General features: G+C 38.2%; 1 protein-coding gene across 1 annotated transcript in view; it reads right to left on the bottom strand.

Moving 5' to 3' along the window:
* LOC124596263 (serpin B6-like) overlaps positions 1-23,175 on the bottom strand; it is a 253,035-nt gene that overhangs the window by 58,573 nt on the left and 171,287 nt on the right. The window contains exon 6 of the mRNA XM_047135338.1: positions 9,765-9,950. Coding sequence (XP_046991294.1) covers positions 9,765-9,950 — 186 coding nt within the window. The remainder of the gene's footprint in view (positions 1-9,764; positions 9,951-23,175) is intronic.

Below are 23,175 nucleotides of genomic sequence, written 5' to 3'. Positions count from 1 at the left end.
ATTATTCAGTATTTGTAAAAAGATGGAAATGTCAATACTTTTAGATTATGAAAGACAGTTCTGATGTTCAGTTTGTTTTTTATTCTAGATGGTCCCAAGGGACTTTTTCAGCAATTAGCCTATAACAATTATTTTTTAATGTTGCTGCTGGAATTTCTCCAAACGTTAATTCAGTATCGTAAGTATGGGTCTAAAAGACCATGGATATTGTAGATAGAAGTTATTTGTTAGCATAATATGCAATTTACAGCAGACATTGTCTATAATTTGCCTCCACTGGAGATTATCATCAAATGTAATTCCAAAAAAATTTATAGAACTTACCTCTTCCCATCTCGTTTCATCTATGAATATATCTGTGTAATTTTCTCTGTTTGTGAACACCACGAACATCATTATTTTAGATAGATAATTACATCATTCTATATGAGCCACTGTGCTGTGTTATATGTCAACATAAATGTGCTTATTTTGGCCTATAAATTCCTTGTTTGACAGTCTTTTTGTTGTGCCTATCTGTGACTGAGGATCTCCGCTATATGGTGAGTAGCAATGTATTCTTTTTGTAGTATTTCCATCAACTATAAGATATTTTGCTATGCTTAAGATAGTGGCTTTGGTAGATTTACTTTTTTGGAACCATGATGTGCCTTTTATGTGTTTGGTCTTTTATGTGTTTGGCAATGGCTATTAGACAAAAGGAAACAATATGTAAATAGCAATCACATAACGAAAGAGTTCATGGGTGAACAGACAGGTTACCATGGAACTTGAACATTTGAGGTTGGTTTTCTAGAAAAACAGCTACACAGGGAAGCAAATCCAGAGTGCTCTGCATCCCACACTGACTGTACAACTGGAGGAAACAGGAAACCCGGCACGATGGGGGTATAGCATTTATTCCATTCAGTGGCACTTTATCTGGTAAGATAGGTCGAGTTCTTCTAAAACATCAAGCAAAGACTGTCTTCTGCTCACCAATTAAGACACAGGCACTGCTTGGTAATGTCAAGGATGATCCCAGACTATGGAAATCCAGAGTCTACCAGATCCCCTGCAAATGTGGCTTGACTTAAATAGGTCAAACAGTGCTTACTATTGATGATCATTGCCAACAACATCAATGGCACACCAGACTCCAGCAGCCTAACAAGTTGGCAGTTGCTGAACATTGGTTACATCCTTAGTAAGGGCTGCAAACTCAATTTGAATCTGATTAAAAGGAGAAAGAAGACATACCACCACGAACTGGCTTCGAGAACAGGCAGAGATACTATGAAGACAGTGCCGGCACATGCCCCTGGGTGCGAACCGTGAATGGAATGGATGCTGGATGCTGCGCACCGGGGCACAGACTGCTGCAAATACCTGGAGGGGGGGGGGGGGGGGGGGGGGGTCGAGGAGATAAAAGCCCACAGCCGGCACCTCGGCAGTCAGTTCGTCAGCTCACCTGATGATGGCAACGTGGTCGCTTGCCGAAATATTGTGCCCATTGGACACTAACACCCAGATGTTTACCTGTGAACTCTTTCATCATGAAGTACGCTGGGAAAAATTGAATAATCACAGCAAACATCTAAATTACTGGAGATATTGGCATAATTGCTAACATGAGCTTGTTGGGAAGGATTTAATAGTTCTTTCAAAATACTGAATTTAAGAATAAACATGTTGCCAGTATTCAAATACAGTTTATTGTGTGAAGTATTGTATTGTATTGTATTGAGATACATTGTTGCTAGAGGCCACTATTTTTGAGTTATTCAAGAAAAACATACAAAAGCGACCTTCAGACACACCAGGGACTTCCACACTCAGCCCCCACCAGTCAGGATTCTTGGTATGCTGTTCATGGCACAAATATACAAAAATTTCCAACTGCATGAATTATTTTCTGAATTCAGCCTTTCTTGGTCTTAATTGTCTGGTTGTATTACACCACGGGCATAGTCAGCAACCTACAAATTTTAAAACAGACATTTGTGTAAATTTTACCACACAATTTTGTGAATTTTAACAGCAAATATAAAAAGTTATGTTGTATTTGTCAGGCCTTCTGGTTCCAAAGTACTGTGTTGTAAGGATTAAGTTTGGATTGAACTGTCAACATAATTAGCTTTAGCAAAAGGTTTACAAAAGTCGGTTTTCTTCCATTATCCTCACGTTCATGCTAAATTAATAATACTAATGAAACAATCAACTATGCTTGTAGCACAATGGCAACATCAATTGAGACAAAAAATTGGTGAATATTAGAAAAATCTATAGAGACGAAAAATTGTCAGATATCAGAAATAGTTCACGCACTCGGAAATTTTTGAACAGTGGTAGGAGAGAGTGCCACAAACAATGTAATAGAAATCCTGACTCATGAGGGATGAGTGTGGGGATGGAGGTGTTTTTGAAGGTCACATTAGTATGTTTCTTTCTTTTCTTTTTCTTTCTTTTTTTTTTTTTAATTATGGTCTCCAGGGAGAACGTCCAACTCATTTTTTATGTAGGACTAATAGTTTTCACAGAGCAAGGGAGAGAACGTGAAAATCTTGTGCATGATGTCTGAAGGACAGATGTAACATTAGGGCTGTGTAAGATGACACTGCTAGGAGCAGCTCAGTCACCCTGTATAAAAGTGATTGAAAGCAAAATATAAAACAAATATTTTTATTTATAATGCTTATCCCAGATATAATTAGTTTACCAATCTGCACCTTTACATGCCCAGCATAATCTTTGAGAATGTGCACAGACAGTGTTCCACATGAGAATAAGGGAACAATGGGTTCTTCTATACACATTCTGGAAAATCTGCTTCAGTCAAGAAAGTTATCTCAGAGAATCTGAAAACAGAATTTAGGGGGATACTCATAAGATTTTAATTGCCACCTAGAAATGAAAGTCACATAATTAATTTTTTGTTAGTATGCATATACGTGTTTGCAGTCCTGGTGCAAACTGAATCTGCAACATGCCATTAGAGAAGCCAAAACAAAATAAATAAATAAATAAATAAAAATATTGATGCAGTCCATTGATAAAGTGGAGTGTCATCTGATAATTTGTTTTCTGCATTTGAAGGGGAATTCTGCAAGAATCCATGCAGAATTGTCGGAAATGTAAGGCAAAAATGCATCATGTCAAACAAATTAGAATGGCTACAAACCAAGTGGTAGAACATCTCTTTGTGAAAACCAAGTACTGCAAGAGAATTAGAGGCCCTGGTGCTCAAGAACAACATGTCACAATCAAGGTGACAGTGAAAAAAGTGAAAATGTCTTTGATCTATCTTCAACATCTTACACAATATTTTGAACATTACAAAGCTTGCTGTCCACTGGGTTTCACAACTGTTGACACATGTTCAGAGAGCCTGCTGGGATGAGGAAGCAGTTGAAATATTGCATCTGTTTTAAGCCAATACAGCCTTCTTTAGCTGTGTGCATCACTATGACCCTGGGACAAAAGAGCAAAGCAACCAGTGGAAACACGTGGATTAACCTCCACCAAATAAGGTGAGGACTCAACTGTCATTGGACAAGGAACTTCCATAGTGTTGTGCTAACAGATTATGCTCACAAGAGACAAACTATCAAAGGAGCATGCAAATCTCCTGACAAGTTGAAGGGAGGATGTCAAGATGAACCATTGCTGGGAACTGTCCAAGGTAGTGTTTTCACTCCACAACATCAGCCTAGGTCAGCCTAGGTCATTCTGCACAGTGCACAGGTACACATGCTGCTTCTTTAAGCTATCAAATCTTGGTTCATCTCTCATATTCACCTGATAAGGCACCAAGTCACTTTGCCTTTACCACTGAATAGCAAACATTTCCTGAATGACAGTGAGGTGATTTTTGAGGTGGAATTTTTACTGAATACCCAAAATAGAAACATTAACAATCAAGGATCCCCCAGTCATCCAGGATTTGGAAAAAATGTGTTGCACTTAAGGGGAATATGCAGAGAAGGATTAAAACCCATAGCATATTGATTTTTCTGAAGGGATAATCAAAACTTTATGACCACTCCTTGTATGTATGCCATCCTAGTCAGCTTTGGTTCCATGCTAAGTCTAAGAATATTGGTAACAAAGCAGGAATCATTTGGAAAAGTCACTGAGGAAGTGGTTTCTGTTGCCTTCCTCTGACCTGGTATGAAGTAATAAGTGCATGCAAGTAATACCTAGATGATTGTAATCAGTGCTTGTGGAGTTTAGTGTTGTGTTTGCATTGCTATGAAAAAATAACAGTGTCAGCAGCTATAGTATGGTTTATGAAGAGTTCGTTTTCAAGTAATCCAAGTTGTGTAAATAATCTTACAGAATGAAGTACACTGTCAGTTTAATGAGAGACAAGAAAATTACTGGATTCTCGCTCAAATAGATCTGATATAGTGAAATACATCTTGATGTAGTATACACTGTCTAGTTTAAATTCAGGTGAAGCAAAAGTTTAGCTGGCCAAGCTTGTTAGTAATGTTAACTATTACTTCCTTGACTGCATGATTTTAAATGCATGATTGTCTCATGTCAGTGTCATCATCACAGACTATGGTTTCTATTTATCTGGACATAATCATAAGTATGTGAAACTGTGTTGCTGTGGACTAAGAGCAACATTAAGTATCTGTGTTGCTGCTGCTGTGGTCTGCAGTCCAAACACTGATTTGATGCAGCTCTCCATGCTACTGTATCCTGTGTGAGCCTCTTCATCTCCAAATAACTAATGCAAACTACATCCTTCTGAGTCTGCGTACTGTATTCATCTCTTGGTCTCCTTCTATGAGTTTTGCCCCCCCACAGTTCCTTGCAGAACTAAATTGGTGATCCCTTGATGTCTCAGAATGTGTCCTACCAACTGATCCATTCTTTTGATCAAGCTGTGCCCTAAATTTGTTATCTCCTGAATTCTATTCAGTGCCTCTTCATTAGTTACATGATCAACCCATTTAATCTCCAGCATTCTTCTGTAGCACCACATTTTGAAAGCTTCTATTCTCTTTTTGTCTAAACTGTATACTGTATATGTTTCACTTCCATACATGGCAACACTCCATACAAATACCTTCAGAAAAGACTTCTTAACATTTAAATCTATATGCAATGTTAACAAATCGTTCTTTTTCAGGAATGGTTTTCTTGCCATTGAAAGTCTACATTTTAGACCCTCTCTACCTCTGCCAACATCAGTTATTTTGCTGAGCAAACAGCAAAATTTATCTACTACTTTAAGTGTCTCATTTCCTAATCTCATAGCATCCCCTCATTTAATTCAACTACATTAGATAATACTTGCTCTGCTTTTGTTAATGTTCATCTTATATTTTCCTTTCAAGACCGGTCCATTCTGCTGAACTGCCCTGCAATGTCCTTTGCTGTCTCTGACAGAATTACTATGTCATCGGAAGACCTTAAAGTTTTTATTTCTTCTCCCTGAATTTTAATAACTACCCTAAATTTTTCTTTTGTTTCCTTTACTGCTTCTTCAGTGTACAAATTGAACAACATCAGAGATATGCTACAATACTGTCTCTCTCCCTTCTCAACCACTGCTTCCTTTCCATACCCCTCGACTCTTATAACTACAATTTGGTTTCTGTATAAGTGGTAAGTAGCCTTTTACTCCGTCTGTTATACACCTGTTACCTTCAGAATTTTAGAGAGAGTATTCCAGTCCACATTGTCAAAAGTGTTCTCAAAGTCTACAAATGCTGAAAACATAGATTTGTCTTGCCTTAACCTATTTTCTAACATAGGTTGCAGGGTCAGTATTGCCTTGCACGTTTCTATGCATTTCTGGAATCCAAACTGGTCTTCCCTGAGGATGGCATACACCAGTTTTCCCATATTTCTGTAAAGAATTCATGTTAGTATTTTGCAATGATGACTTATTAAGCTGACAATTCAATAATTTTCACACCTTTCAGCAACTGCTTTCTTTGAAATTGGAATTACTACATTCTTCTTGAAATATGAGGGTATTTCACCTGTCTCATTCATCTTGCACACCAGAGGGAAGAGTTTTGTCATAACTGGCTCTCCCAAAGCTGTCAGTAGTTGTGATGGAATATCGTCTACCCTTGTGCTTTGTTTTGACTCAGATACTTCAGAACTCTGTCAAATTCTTCTCACAGTATCATATCTCCCACCTCATTTCATCTATGTTCACTTCCGTTTCTATAATATTGCCTTCAAGTTCATCTCCCTTGTATAAATCCTCTATATACTGCTTCCACTATTGACCTTTTCATTCATTGTTTAGGACTGGTTTACCATCTAAGTTCTTGATATTCACGCAGCTACTTCTCTTTTCCCCAAAGGTCTCTTTAATTTTCCTGTAGGTGGTCTCTATCTTCCCCCTAGTGAAATGTGCCTCTAAAACCATACGTTTGTCAAGAAACTTCCTGACAGATTAAAACTGTGTGCCCGACGAAGACTCGAACTTGGGACCTTTGCCTTTCGCAGGCAAGTGCTCTACCATCTGAGCTAGCGAAGCATGACTCATGCCTGGTCCTCACAGCTTTACTTCTGCCAGTATCTCGTCTCCTACCTTCCAAACTTTACAGAAGCTCTCCTGCGAACCTTGCAGAACCAGCACTCCTTTCCTTCAGGAGTGCTAGTTCTGCAAGTGCCAGTCTGATGTATGGCTTCACCGTCAGTGGTTCAGTGTGAATGGTGTTGTTGATTTATTTATGCCATTTTCTACTATATCTTCAAATTTGACAACGTGTGTTTTGAAGGAACAAACTACCTGTATTAAGTTTTGCTTCAAGTTCCACAAAACTGCAGCTGAAACCCACCTAAAGCTAAGGGAGGTTTGGTGAGCAAAGTTTGAGCCAGCCAAGAACATTAGTGTAGATTAAGTGATTTAAAGATGGCTGAGAGTCTGTGGAGGATGACAAGTATTTGTACAAGCTGTCATCATGTACAGCTCTGGAAATGATTGTTAAAGTGTATGAAGTGTTCCAGAAGGACAGAAGACAGGAAATCCATGATGTTTGTGAAACCATTGGACTTTCATCTAGGGGATGTCAATGGATTATGGCTGATGAATTGTATGTGAGATGAAATGCAACTTTCAGATGTGCACTGAATTGTAAACAACAGTTGAAGGTAGCCCAGATGTTCTGTCCATAGTTATCCAGTCCATGGACTTTGGGCATATAGTTATTAACCTGCAACAAAACAACAAATTTCACAATGGGAGACTTCACTCTTTCCACAGCACCAGAAAAGCATGCCAAGTTTGCAGAAACAGCAAGTCTATGGTAGCTTTTCTATTTTAATTCATGGAATTATCCACAATGAATTTATTCCATGTGGTCAGAGAAATACATGGGAGTTCTACTGTAATGTTCTGAAGAGACTGCCAAATGTTAGATACAAACAGTCTGAGAGATGGGAGAACAAAGACTGGTTCTCTTCTTTTCTGCTACCCGCCCTCTCTCCCTCGCCCTCTGTCTAACCTCCTGACTGCACCTAGCTGTGTTACCCTCTCTCCACTTTGTTCCTGCATGCTCCCACTACCAGCACTCACCGTCCCCCATCCCATTCTGCCATCCCTCCCCCTCCACATCCCAGCGTCCTCCTAAGCCCACTTGGCTGCCTCTCTCATCATGTGCTGCTGCTCATAGTCTGGCTTCATCTGCCAGAGACTATGGTCATGTGTGTGTGTGTGTGTGTGTGTGTGTGTGTGTGTGTGTGTCTGTTGTCTATTTCTGGCAAAGGCCTTGTTGTCAGGAAGCTCTTTTTGTGACAGTCTTTTTCTGTGCCTATCTATGACTCAGCATCTCTGCTATATGGTGAGAAGCAACTATTCTTTACTAATATTGTTCCAAGATCTGACTAAAAATTTATGCAGCTTCTTTCAGATAGTGCTTCCTTACACTTAAGTGCATCAACTTCAAAAAGTCTGAGGTTGCTATTAATGTTGTTCACAAGGTCATTAATATACAACATGAACAACAAGGGTTCCAACATAGATCCCTTGGACATCTGAAATTAATCCTACAGCTGATGATGACCCTCCATCCAAAATAACCTGCTGCATCCTCCCCACCATAAAATCCTCAATTCAGTCACAAATTTCACTTGGTACACAATATGGTCGTACTTTGCACAATAAGTGTAGATTTCACAGTGAGTTAAATACTGGAAATCAAGAAATACTACATCTACCTGACTGCCTTGATCCAAAGCTTTCATTATGTCATGTGACAAAAATTTTAGTTGGGTTCTGCATGACCTATATTTCCAGAATCCTAGGAGTCGTAAGTTACCATTGATGAACTGGATATTGCCAGATTTACAATAATGTTGGTTTCAGCTGGTGTTCACTCTTAACAATTTATTACCAAAGTAGAGTAACAATGCCAAGTACTGTAGCTTGCTTTCTGTAAATCAAAGAACACAGTGATTAAGTGATGATAAACCACAAAATCATTTGAGTTTGCAGATTGCATGGACACCAGATGAACAGTGGTGTGAATGTGGTGGTATGGGAAAATGATAAATTATTTTTTTAAATATTGTATCCCCCGCATTTGGAGTCATTGGCTCATTCATGACAATCCCAATGATATTTAACCACTACTGTTGAACTAGTGATATGAAGGGAGTAACATGCAAAAATAATCAAACTGACTGAAATTAGTGCCAGATTCCAAATTTGTTGGTTTGCTAGGCCTTCTTGTCCTGATCACATTTCTCCTATATAAATGAGGTTGTTTGGAAAAGGGTGGCATTTTGTCTTAAGGGAAGTGTGTGTGTGTGCGTGTGTGTGTGTGTGTGTGTGTGTGTGTGTGTGTGTGTGTGTGTGTGTGTGTGAGAGAGAGAGAGAGAGAGAGAGAGAGAGAGAGAGAGAGAGAGAGAGAGAGAGAGAGAAGCAATACTGGAGTCAAATCCCTAGTTTCCAGACTTGCTAACCAATTCATGACGGTCACAATGACTTTCATATCACAGTTCAATGGAAAAAAATTCTGCTATATTCAAATTCAGACAACTGGGCAATTTCATTGAAGCAACAATCATAATACAGAAGGGAGATATTGAAACAGACTTTGTAGTATGGATAGTACTCATTGTAATGAGTTACAGTTTTAGCTTTAAGAAATAATTATATTGATTATTGTGTGCTCTGCATCACATGCAACAGATTATGAGGGCAGTCTATGAAGTACTGTGAGCTGATTCAAGATCACCATGTTCTCTACTGGGCAAGTTTACGTTGCTTACTCAAGAATGGATTCATCCAATAATTTATGTACTCTTACAACTGGAGCAGAAACTAAAAATATTGTACATAATCAAGTTTTATGTTAAATTTAAGTTGCAATGAATTTGTAAAAGATTTTAACTATTTTAAGAACATGTAAATGAAGTAAGACAGATGTCGTTCATTTTCCTATATAATATAATACTGGAATGAATAAATAACCATACAAATTTTGGTAATCACATCAGAGATGAATAAAACACTAAAGAAAAAAATGAAGAAGACTGATCACTGTACAATGTAAAACTATTCAGATGGTGACAGTCTTGCTACAGAGCTCCTGAAGGTGTTCACTTTACAAAAGGTAATATTTTATTGCAGTGCAGTAACATTAAATGTTTATAACTGTAAACACAAAATTACTTTTCCTCCACAAGTAATATTTTTTAAATACCGGTAAATGGAAAATTTAATATGCAAATATTAAATCTTTATGTGAATGACTTTCACTTAGGAAAACAGAAAAAACTAAAAGAAAAAATGCATTTTTACTCACTTTCTCCAAAGTATCTCTCAGATTTATTTCGTGTTCCAGTTTGAATTTGGGTAAGTAGGCCTCCACTTTAACAAGAGACATTTCGTAGAGAATATCAGCTAAATTCAAAGATGCAAGCTTTGCTTCCAATTTCTTAAGGCCATTATTCTTCTTTGGCAAGAGTATCACCATGCTCAACTGCTCCCCCTAGAATAACAACAATAACAATAATAATAATGATAACAGTAATAAGAATATTTATTATTGTAAATTCAATAGGAATTTTCAAAATAATTATGTAGAATAATCAGTTTTCCCATTTTTTGTTTTTGTCTCACAAATGGTCATCAAATCTAATGATTAGTAAGTCATGTCCATAGTAGTGAATATGTGCCTATGTAATTGAAGGAGAAGACTGCATAACCTATATAAGATCCTCCAGACTATTTATTATTAAATAGAATCCATCACCATTTAATTTTGTTCAATATTACTCTTATGACACTGTTATAAACAAAAGCAATGGAAAGCTTCTGTAGATTACAATTATTTGGTAATTATGTCCCTAAGTGGTCACTGTAACCAGTTTATCAGAAATTAAGATAAGTTTTTCAGCGTCCTAAAACAACAAAACTTGGTCTCAGTAACCTCATAGTAAATTTCCACATTATGCTGAAACCTCATTTATGTAGCCCTCATCAATATGAATTTTCAGTTTTCCTGGATTAACTTTTTGTTTCCTTTCTTTAACATATGTGTGGTATACATTTGGTAAGGTATGGTACATGTACAGCTGTCTATTGGCACCACATGTCAATAGAGATTGCCAGTGCTATGCTTCCAGCCACCATTACTTCAGTGTGTGTGTTTACCACTGTAATATGCTGTTTCATTTATAATGAATCTGTTATATGGGGACTCCTGTTCAATAGTAAACTATGATACATATTCTGATTAACAAAAGCTATGATTAATTCCAACTGTGAATTCCAGAAACTTGAAAATCCGATGTTCAAAAAGGAAGCCTTTGGGATCAATATATTGTGTTTGTTTGAAATTGACACTTTTTCTTATTTTCTGCAATATTTTAGTGATCTGTTTTCATTTTTCACTTTTAAGATCATTCATTATTGCATAAATTTCATTTACTTCATTTGACTATAATTGGCAGCTAATTCAGCATTTCACTTCTTTTGCTTCCAAAATTTCCATTCCAAGATTATGTCCAAAAATACATAATTATTCTGCATCTACAAATATCCTTTATATCTTACACATTTTCTTGATAAATTTTAACTCAGGCTTACAGCAAAAATGTATCATTGGTTTTCAGCACTAAGGAGTCGAGATATCTTTGTTTAATTTAATAAATAGTAATCATGAGGGAGTAATGGAGGGAAAACTGTTGTAAGAAGTAAAGTGTTGAACTAATTTTTATGTAAAATAGATTGAAGTTTTACTTTGTTAACTGATAACTGTGATACTATAATCAAGTAGAATGTCAATTTTTATAAATTTGCATCATTGAAAAGGAATACAATATTATGAGTTATGAAACCAGTAATAATTGGAAACTGACTGCCTGTAAAACAACAGTTAATTGTTGGATATATTGAACTTGTAAATAAATGATGTTAATTTATTGTCTACAAATCAATATCTTCTCTAAAACATCTACAAGTTGGGCCACTTGAAGAATTATATCCCAAAATATACCGAACAATGAGCTGAGTCACAAAGTTCATCAAATAATCCAGATGAGTGTTGGTACTAACTTCTAGTTTACTGAACAACCAACACTGGAAATTTATTCTACAGTGTCATTTCCTAACATATACTGATAAACATATATATATCTGGTAGGTCATACAAAGAAAAGCTACTGTTAAAATGAAACCATTCAATTAATTTTTCATTTATGGGAGAGTGGCAATGGAGTGTTAGGCAGTATTTTTCTCTCCTCAAAATGATGTCTACAGATGATTTGCAGAACTGCAGTAGAGTAAAGAAAGCAAGAAATGAAATACACAAGGAAGCATTACTCATTTGATATTCAGTCCAGTTCTGCAGGGAAAGGGGCTGAACTTAAACAGCAAGCTAACTGTTGTGGTTTCTAACTCTGCAGCCAGCCAAGGTTAGTTGGAAATACGGAAAGCTCACCAAGACATACACCAGGTTTCAATGATGGGTGAAAGTGTTTTGGGGGGATACACTGGTTGCAGAAAACTTAAAAAAAGAATTCTAACAAGTTATTTTCTCTAAAAACGTAACCCCATACTGTATTTATAATGCAGACAAATCTGAAGGTTTACTGGATACCGCCCTGTAAGGTGCTGGTGATTGTGCTGCTCTCAAATGTCACACAAGCTTGAAAGAAAAGTAATTTACACACTGCTTCAGTAAATAAACATGAATAGACTGTGGGAGTAACTACAGAGTTTAAGTACCAGAAAAGTGTTTCTTCTAAGTGCCAAAATAAAAGATTTTTATATTTCAGTACATTATTTTAGTTTCTGAATTTAGTAGAATATTTCCTGGTTTTTAGAAGCCCAATTTACATCTACTCCCATCTAGTCTGGATAAACAGGGTTCTTGTGTATTTGTTTATTCATTCAGATTCCTTTCCAAGAAACTATGGAACTGCTGGAGCAGTGACCTGAATGATGAGTCTTTTCTGTAACTGTTCAACTGCATTGCATTTCTAGGATGATGGCAGTACTGTGAACTGATCGGTATGCATCTAATGGATGTAACCCTATTATCTGTTCCTTAATGCTTCATTGTGATGGAATATGAAGATGTCAGCAAAGAAATGAATCACAAACACTACAATATTTTGACAAATCATTAATATAGTTGTTGAGTAACAGTGACACAGCTAGATGTATAAAGTGAACTGAGATCACTGAAACCCTGGACTTCCATACATCAAACAGGAGAGCTTGGTCTTTGTTCAAAAAACTAGGTGGTGGCTCCTGATGAGATTGCACATGTGATGCTGTTACCATCAACCAAGCTGTAGCGAACAACATGTCCACTTCCAGAACTCCTCAAGTCTGAACACATACTACTGTGGCTAAGAAGAAATGAAAGGACTCACAAAAGCTTTGCAAATCTGAAACTGAACACTGAGCATTGAAGAAGTAATGACAGCCATAAAATAAAAGAAACCTGTGAAAGCCCTGGGCATTGATAACATTCAAGCAGATTACCTTTTGCACTATGGCAGCATGTAATAAAGTGGGTGGCTGACTTCTTCACAAACATTTTGCAGTGGGCAACATACCACGTGAAACAAAATGAGCAAGAGTAATATCCAGACCGAAAGCAGGTAAAACAAATGGTAAGCCAGACTGTTATCAACAAATAGTTTTACTTAGTATGGTATATAAACTCCTGGAAAGAATTGTGTACAAGAGAATATGAGCCACAAGATCTTTGAGAATATACTGATTGAACAAACAGGATTCAATTCTAGTTGCAACTGCACAGATCCAGTACTCTACCTATCAACTTTCACAGAAACTGGCACCCAGAATCAAGAGAAGTTGTCACTTATATTCACTGAACTAACAGCTACGTATGATACTGTCTGGAAGCAAGGTGTCATACTGAAACTTCTACAACTCATTCCAAGCCTAAAAATTGACAATTTCCTCAATGAAATGATCACTGTGCACTGCTTTCAACTACTAATGGGCAACAAGATGGGTTCACAGATGAAGCTAAATGATGGGCTCTCACAAGGATCTGCCCTGAGCACTCTCCTGTTCAGTTTACACCTTTCAGATATGAGTAAAACCACATCTAGAAAGTTTGGATATGCTGATGACTGGGCACTCACAGTAATGTTACTGTGTCCATACTGACCAATGATTTATCAATTATTGCTAAATATTTCTATATACAGAAGTTGCAGCCAAGTGTACTTAAGAAAGTAACTCAACATTTCATCTGAACAACAAGTGGACCAACAAAGAGCTCATGGTCAACTTTGAGGAAAGGCTATTCATTCATAACAGAAATACCTAGGTATCATGCTTGGTAAAACAGTCAACTTCAAACACATCTATTAAGAACAGATGAAATCAAAACTTGAAATATCATTCTCCAGAAACTCCATGGTACATCATGAGACTCCTACTTCACCTTTTGGATAGGTGTACCATCTTATAGAATATTGCTCCCCAGCTTGGATGAACAATATTTACACAAGACTTGTTGACATGCAGCACAACCATGACATGTGTTTTATAACTGATACAATCAAAACTACACCTACTTTCTGGCTACCCATACTTAGCTGACCACCACCTTGATCTCTATAGTGAAAAGTGTACTTGTAGAGGAGTACAAAAAGCTATAAAAATCCTCCCCTCCCTGTTCACACAGACATTTCAACCATCAGCAAAGGAAGGCTCTGCTTTCATCATTCACCCCTGGAAAGTGCAAGGTTGTTAGCTGACAATGGCTTTAATGCTAATTACTTCTGCAGACACCCATGGTGGATTACTGCTATCACGGAACAACTTAAAATGCTGTATGAATGTGTGGTGTCTTTTTCTTCAGACATATCTGAAAGAACAGACACCACATATAATCTGCAGCTATGGTGCATATTATGTAAACTGAAGGTGGAGGGGGAACCAAGGAAAGGACAAGAGAGGGAAGGAACTCATGATGTCAGCTGCATCAGGACTTTATGCATAGTCAGCGGTGCTGAGTGAAAATGTGTGCCAGACCGGGATTCATTTGCATTAACCACTGCACAACCAAGACACAGAGTTTATCATAACTGTGCAGATGATCTTGGTACAGCCCTTAGCCGATCCACATTCCCACCTAGTGCCACCTATCTGCAGTCTTTGTCCATATCCTCCACTCACTACTTTGCAATTCCACTGGAGGTTGGATGCGAAGGTGTTGGATTCATAGGCGCGATGAGTTCCATACTATTCTGTATATACTGACCAAGACATTAAACAAGTGAAAGCTAAGATCAACAGAAGAGCAAAAATTTGGGAACAAAGGACAAAACAGTTAATGGTTAACCAACAAACCACCCTCTGTACCAGTACTGATTTTATCCGTATTTCTTTAAAAAGCTAGATTTTGAACTGCAACCCTACTATGTGTGAGTGTTAATAATCACAGCATAGGTAGCTACTCTAGAATTATAATGTACACATTTCTCACATTTTTTAGCCTTTGATGCACAGCTAACAGCTACCACATTATGATGCTTAATAAAATTCATAAATACTTCCTCAGCAACATTTTGAAAATTATTAACAAGATAAATGCATAAACATCAGAGTGTTGCAACAGGCTGGTAGTATAAATCAAAAGTCTATCTTAGTTCAACATCTACTCCACTGGGTTCAGCACATGGTTTGTATGTTCAATCATTTCATTCTTAAAGCTATATACCAAATTGTGGTAGGTTCCAGTTTTGACTAACAAGAAGTAGTGAGATGGTCTCAAAGCTATCTTATAGCAGTATAATGGAAAAGACAGGATGAAATATCAACAATATGATAACAGTTCATATTGCTACTCACCATATAGATCAGACAATGAGTCACAAAGAGGCACAACTAAAGGACAACTATACATTTTAGATTTAAGCAAAAAACCCTTCTTCTGAAGTAGAAAACACACACACACATTCACACAAGCACAACTCACACACACATGACCACTGTCTCTGGCTGCTGTGGCCAAACTGATTTGCTGTGTATGATGGGAGGAGCAAATCTGGTAGTGGGGTAGGAAAGAGATATGGGGCAGGCAGGAAGAGGACAGGATATAGCAGGGTGGGGTGGGGGAAAGTGTAATGATGGTTGTGGGAGTGTGCAAAAACACAATGGGGAAAGGGCAGGGCTGCTAGGTGGTGTCAGGAGGTTTGAAGGAAGAGAACAGAGTGAAAAAAAGGGAATTTGTAATGGGACATCTTCCTCTAGCATTACCTTTCCTCAACAATTGTAGTCGATACCAATAATATTTTTCGAATTTTGGACTTGTTAGTATTATCTCAGCTATTTTTCAGAAAAATTTCTTATATTTTTGTACATAATATGTTATAATTCAAGCCAGAATTTATGAACAGGAATTATTATTTTGGATGTTATTATTGATAAATGAAAGTTCTGAATGTACAGTTAATTTTTTTTAGAAACATTTTAAATTGTGAATTATTTGACACACGTAAAATTTCTATTATTAATTAAGCATTCTAGTACTGTTTATTATATTTATTTCTGCATTCATTTATGAAATAATAATCAAAACTAATAGAAATTCGTTTGTCAAGAAAAACTGTAAACCCTCTGGAATATTGTTATTACCACAGAGTGAAGTAGCAGTAAGCATGCCTCACATGTGATTGGATGTATTTTTGTATTTTGGGTAAACAATTTAATTTTGGCTTTGTTAGTGTGAAAAATGAAAAGACAGTCTGATACACTAAAATGTGACAAAATAAATGAATGTAAAAACAAAAATTCTGCAACAACAATGTTTAAAATTATTTAGATCAATTTAACCATGAGGACCTGAAATGTGAGAATTTCAGCTTCAAGAATCAGAGCCCTAGACACAAAGAACTGGAGCCAACTCTAGAAGAAAAGATAAGTAAACTAAAAGGTTTATTGTACTGTTACTCCCGTCATATCTTCAGAAAAGACTTTGCATATTGTGGAACAACAGTGGCAACTAGGAAGAAGGTGGGGGTTAACAAATGTGGGTGTCATCCTTGATTAATTGACTATTAATGAAATTTTATCTGTTGTAGAAAGTGCTCAATTTTGTTAATGACTGCTTTCATAGGTAGCCTTACCTTTACTGGGATAGGAGTTGCCTGGAATAGGTAGAGATGGTAGGGTGAACGGGACAGATCTCGAATCTATGTCGACACTTGCACCCAACCCCTTACCATGTGGCTCATATCCCTGCAATAGACCTAGATGCAAGACCTGCCCCAAACATTCACCTACCACCACCTTCTCCAGTCCTGTCAGACACAACTCCTATCCCATTACAGATATCATCCCACCATTACCTACTCCAGTCCTATCATAGGCACTTCCTATCCCATCAAAGGCAGGTATACTTGTGAAACCAGCCATATGACCTATAACCTACGCTACAATCACTGTGCTGCATCTTAGATGGGCATCACAACTAACAAGCTGTCTGCCCACAAGAATGGCCACCAACAAACTGTGTCCAAGGGAGAGCTGGACCACCCAGTTGCTGAACATGCTGCCAAACACAATGTGCTTCACTTGAATGACTGCTTCACAGCCTGTGTCGTCTGATCCTTCCTACCAACACCAGCTTATCTGAATTGCACAGGTGGGAACTATTCTTGCAACATATCCAACATTCCTGTAAATGACTCCACCCCTCAAACTCTTCTCGCCTGTGTGTGTGTGTGTGTGTGTGTGTGTGTGTGGGGGGGGGGGGGGGGGGGGGTCATTCACAAACTGACGGGCCCAAAGGAACAGTTCACCCATGTGAACAGAATGGGTGAGGAAGAAATTCTAAGGAACGGTCTTTCATAGTTAACTTCAGTGGAGGCTTTCTACTTATAGTTCCCGGGAATGGGAAATGGTCAGTCTCATTCCTGAATGACATGTCGGCCAGTCTCATTCCAGCCTCAGTCATGTTCCCACCTGTCTCAGTCTCGCTCGGCCGAACTTGTCCTTCTTCACGTGGCCATTCATCACAGTTCCACTGCTGTCTGCTCATAATTAGTTCAGTATCAAGTTGTTGTTCATTTCATTCACTTCGCACAGCCATTCTAGATTTGTTTTAAACCTTTTTTGAACTCTGAATTCATAGTTCTTTTAGTATTCTATTCAGTGTCCATGACTGGTAATTAAAATGTATTTTATAATTACATAAATTACATAAAAATTATGTGGTATGTAATACATACATCTTTTCAGGCAACAAAACGGTGTATCAGCTTACTTCACTATTTCAATAAACAGCAGAAGACATACTTGCAAAAAGACAAGGGTTTTTTTTTTTTTTGTTATTACACTTGCAAATGATGTTGGCAAGGCACACATGAGTTTCCATTTTCCATATTTTTTTGAATCAAGGTAAAAGAGCATGTTCATTGTTGTGGAAGGCAGACCAACTTACAACCGAACAAAGCCCGTGCTTCGCAATCGAGTGCATGGTGTCAGATTTTATAAAGAGAATATGATAACTCCTACAATATTATTTCAGTGGTACAGAGTGGCACACAAATTCACTTATATCTAACAACATTTATGTTTGTTAAAATTCTCGATTCAAAACTGCTGCGGAGATATTTTTGCTAAGATGGCAGCAGACAGATGATAGTCAGTTTGTCTATTGTTATTCTTGATTTATTTTATATCAAGTTAATATATTTAGATAAAAGTCTCTTGTTCTCTATTCTTTAGCATTTAAAATTATGCTCAATGAAAATGTTTCATATTTTTTATACCAGCTACTAGTAAACTCTGCTGTAAGTTACTAGCACTAATGACTGCACTCCTAATTGCAGAGCTGAAAATTGACACTTAAAAACATTAAGTAGATTGGATTACATTTGAAATAAATACAAATCCACGTCTAGACAATAGGGACTCTATTTTTCAAATAATAATTAACAATATAGTTACAGGTTTTCTCTTTGCAGACATCACATGTCTCACGTCCGAACAGTTCATCCATTAGCACAGGAAGAACAACTGAACCACAATTATCACAGATGACAAAAAAGATTATAATTGTTGTTGTCCATGAATGTAGTTCTCTGATAACAGTTTTAATTCACACAGAAATTAAATTATTAGAGAAATAATGAAATAATTATTGTCAATTTTACACGATACAGTCTTTTTTATACGTAGTATCGATAATATTTGTTGATGTTTGTACACTTAGTTCATTTTAACATCTTGTGGCTAGAACATAGTGTCATGGATTTTACACAAGGATGAATGAGTTTGCCATCTCTAGTGTGTGTGTGTGTGTGTGTGTGTGTGTGTGTGTGTGTGTGTGTGTACACGTATTTACTTCAGAAGAAGGCCTTTTTGCCGATATCTAAAATGTATAGTAATTTTTTCATTAAGCCTGTCTGTGACTCAGCATCTTCTCTACATGGTAAGTAGCAATCTGTCCTTTCATCATATTGTTGTTATAGCAGTATAACATATCCCTAAGATTCCCAACCTGAAGACTCATCCATCAAGCAGCAACTTACACTTCGAAGATAAAAGGACTGTTATCTAGCACAAAAGCATGCAGAATAAAGATGAGAGTACCTCAAGAACAAAACATAGAGATACAATGTGAAATGATACTTAGTTTTAGAGACTTTTAGATGATCTAAAATGGAGATTTAAATTTCTTGGTATGATAATTAAAAGACTACAGCTGATTTACTAAGACATTAGCCTATTTGTGAAAAACTGGTATGAACCATACAGAAGTAGTGTTCAGACCTGCGAGGTCCATATAAGGCTGCACTGTAGCTAACACAAATAAAGGGAGGCAGCATGAATGGTTTCAAGATTGTTGGACTAGCTGGAGAGTGAAACATAAGTGCTGAAACATTTTATCTGGCAGGCACTTAAACAAATATACTTTGTTACTCAAAAAGATCTACGTTACAATGGGAAACATATGAATGATCTTAAGCCCTCTAGATATCTGTCCTGTATAGATCATAAAGATAAAAGAAGACAAATAACAGCACACACAGAGGTATACAATCTTTCTTACAACACTCCATCTGTAACTGGAATAAGAAGAATGGTAATGTACAGAAAAATGAAAAGTACCTTCCGTTTACTGTGAGCCATGGAGTATATATGTGTAAGACCTAAGTCTGACTAAGGAACCTCATGTAGATGTGATCGTCTTAGAATTATGAAGATCCTATGACAAAATTATGCCATGTGTTACGCAAGCTACATGAGACAGATGAAATACCCTGAGACCTAAAGAAGACTGTAATAATTGCAATTCCAAAGAAGGCAATTTGAACCATCAATGTAGCAAGTCTTGTTTGCAAAATACTGACACAAATTATTTACAGAAAAAGTGAAATACTTATAGAATCCAACCTCAGAAGAGATCATTTAGGGTTCTGGAGAAATGTAGGAACACGCAAGGCAATATTCATCCTAAAACGTATCTTATGATAAGTTCAAGAAAATCAAACCTGTGTATATTGCAATTATCAATTTATTTAATGATTTTGACAATTTTGATTGGAATAGACCCTTTGCAATTCTGAAGGTAGCAGCGATAAACACATGGAGTGAAAGGTTGTCGACAAAATGCACTGAAACCAGACTGCAGCAACAAGGGTCAAAGGACATTAAAGGGAAGCAGTATTTGAGAATGTGGTATGACAGCTGTGCAAACATATCCTCAATTTTACTCAATATGTATTTTGCGCAAGCAGTAAGGAACAGTAAAGAGACATGTGGAAAAGGAAATGAAGTTCAGTGGTGGTAATGAACTTGTAAGAGCTGTTGAATTGAATGGACAGTCTCATAAAAAGAGGTTCTACAATGAAAATCAACAAAATTAAAACAAGGATAAAGGATTGTTGTCAAATTAAACAGGTGATGCTGAAGGAATAGGATTAGAAAATGAACATTAAAATTAGTAGATAAGTATTGCTATTTGAGCAGCAAAATAAGTGACAGTGGTCAAATCAGGGAGGATATGAAGCATTTTTGAAGAAAAGTATTTGTCAAAATCAAAGATAAATTTAACATTAAGAATTCTTTTATGAAGGCATTTGTCTGGAGTGGAGCCTTGCATGGGAGTTAAATATGTATGATAAGCAGTTCCAACAAACAGAGAATAGAAGCTTTAGAAATGTGATACTATAAAGAATACTGAAGACTGGTTAACAAATGAAGAGGTACTGAATTAAGTCAGATGGAACAGAACATTATGATATAATTTGACTAAATAAGCAATCGGTTGATAGGACATATCCTGAGACATCAACGAAGGGTCAGTATCGTAACTGAGGAAGTGTTGGGGGGTAAAGTGAAACTCTGTCTTGGTTACAGTATGCAGATTCAAATTAATTTAGTTGCAGTAGTCATGTAAATATGAATAGCCTTGTACAGGATAGACTAGTATGGAGTGCAGTTTCTGGACTGAAGACCACAACAACAACAGCGTATACAGATGTTGATACATACATGCACAAAATATTTTCTTCATTTAATATGGCAGTAACATCAACAATAAGTAACAGACTTGAGCATAGTACTCATACTGGCTTCATTTCTAGTACTATGCATACAAACAGGTGCCTTATGGGTTTGTGATGGATTCAGGGTGGTTTTCTCCAGAGAATACACCAACATGTTGAGAATTATATTTTATTGCACATCATGGCAGAACGACACATACGGAACTGAACTTAAACATGGTGGGACGCAAAGAAGTCAGAGATGAAATACAATGCAAAGATGGTTTGTTTATGCATTGATATTTCTGGTGACGAGTTTATCGGCTCCACATAGGATGGCATCAGGTGGAGTTGTGTGAGGTAGATGAGCAATAGTAAGCTCAAAAAAAGTCCTCCGGTAGGGGTGTTGGAAGTCGTTGAGCTGCGAGGGTTGTCAAGTTGACGTGGAAATCATGGAAGCGAGCTGGTCATCGTACAGGCCATGTGTGTCAGGAGGAGGCGGGCCTGTACGGAGCAATCATGACGATGTCGGCTGAAGGTGTTGCGAATGCCCGGAGTGTTTCCAGGTCGACGTCAGGCGGCAGTGGGAAACACTTACTTAAATTGTATAGTATCACAGAATTTCCACTGGGAACACTGAGAGATGAGAAACACACGATAAATAGCAAATCATCCCTGAGTATTATAGAAATTTCGTGGATGATGTCAGAGGGCACAGGGACTGTCACCTCGAGGGAGGGAGCGTGTGTTGACCATGGAAGCGGGGGGAGAAATACCTTGACACAGTGATGCAGGTGAGAGCGGAGACGTGCTCGACACAGAAGCGGTGAGCAGTTCGTGGTTGAGGGCTGTGAGCTTGATCGAGAGAGTGTGTTTGGTGGGGAGCTCGGCAACGAGTTTGATAAGGGGTTCTGAGATGCACACGATGGTGAGTGATCGCCCGAGGGAGGAAGCAAAGGTGGAGTGTCATGTGGTAGTAGGCGGAGTGGAGCGCTCGTGTCAGGTGATGGCGTAGATTCGGGCTCGGCATGAGCTGGTTTGAGTCTGTTCAGCGACAAAGTGATGGGGGAATTTTTTATCAGGATGTCACACGTCTTTGTGGATCATCAAAGCACACTATAGATAAGGGCGAGAGTATTGGGGGCTGGAGAGGTACTCGGACGGAATCGTCCTGGAGCATGACGAAATGACAGTCGGAAAGGAAAGTGGGCAGCAGGTTGGAGAAGTGAGATTTCACACGTTCAATGAACGAGGGTAGGGGTGAAAGTGAGTGACAGGCAGGACAGACAATTTCTCTTGGGAGGACCAGGGTTAGTCAATATACGTATTCTGCAATTGTCCCTTTGATGTCTTTCTTGTAGGTTGCACGAGCACCAAGCAGTACAAGTGGCAGGGCCTCCATCCATAAGGAGTCGTGGTAGCGGAGGACCGCCTTGAGGGTGCGGTGCCAGCACTCGACGAGGTCATTGCTTTGCGGATGGTAAGCAGTCGCGTGTATGCGTCGGATTCCGCAGATATGGCAAATGCCATTGAACAGGGCTGACTTGAACTGATGGCCCTGGCCAGTGGTAATGACTGCGGGACAACCGAAACGCGATACCCACGACTCAATGAAAGAATGAGCGACAATTTCTGTGGTAATGTTGGGAAGAGGTGCGGCTTCGACCCAACAAGTAGTATGATCAATGGTGGAAAGTATGTAGCGGAAACCATTGGAGGCAGGGAGACGACCCACAATGTCGATGTACACGTCTGAAATCGCCCAGGGGGAATAGGGAAGGTGCCGAGAGGGGGAGAGATGTGTTTGTGTACCTTGTTACATTGACACACAAGACATTCGAGTGCCCACTATTGCAAGTCTTTATTGACATTTCGCGTTTCGCCAAACGAAGTGCTCCGCGACTAGGCAGGCTGAAGCTCGAATGCCAGGGTGATCCAAGTTGTGAAGAGCATTGAAAACAGCTCGATTGAGTGTGGCGGGGATAATAGGGCAGAGTATGCCCGTGCCATCACCGCACCAGACTGCACCAGAAATACTGGGAAAGGTGGTAAGGACAGGGTGTAGAGAAGAAGCTGGGTCGGAGATTAATTTCTGTGTATCTTCGTCAGAGGATTGGAGTTCAGGGAGAGCAGAAAGATCCAAAAGGGAAGATACAGCATTGACACAGGAAAGAAAATCAGCAACAATATTGTCGGCACCCTTTATGTGCCTGACATCGGTGGTGA

This window comes from Schistocerca americana, chromosome 2 (genome assembly GCF_021461395.2).
Source record: "Schistocerca americana isolate TAMUIC-IGC-003095 chromosome 2, iqSchAmer2.1, whole genome shotgun sequence".
Taxonomy (NCBI): Eukaryota; Metazoa; Arthropoda; class Insecta; order Orthoptera; family Acrididae; genus Schistocerca; species Schistocerca americana.
This window is presented reverse-complemented; position numbering and strand designations above follow the sequence as displayed.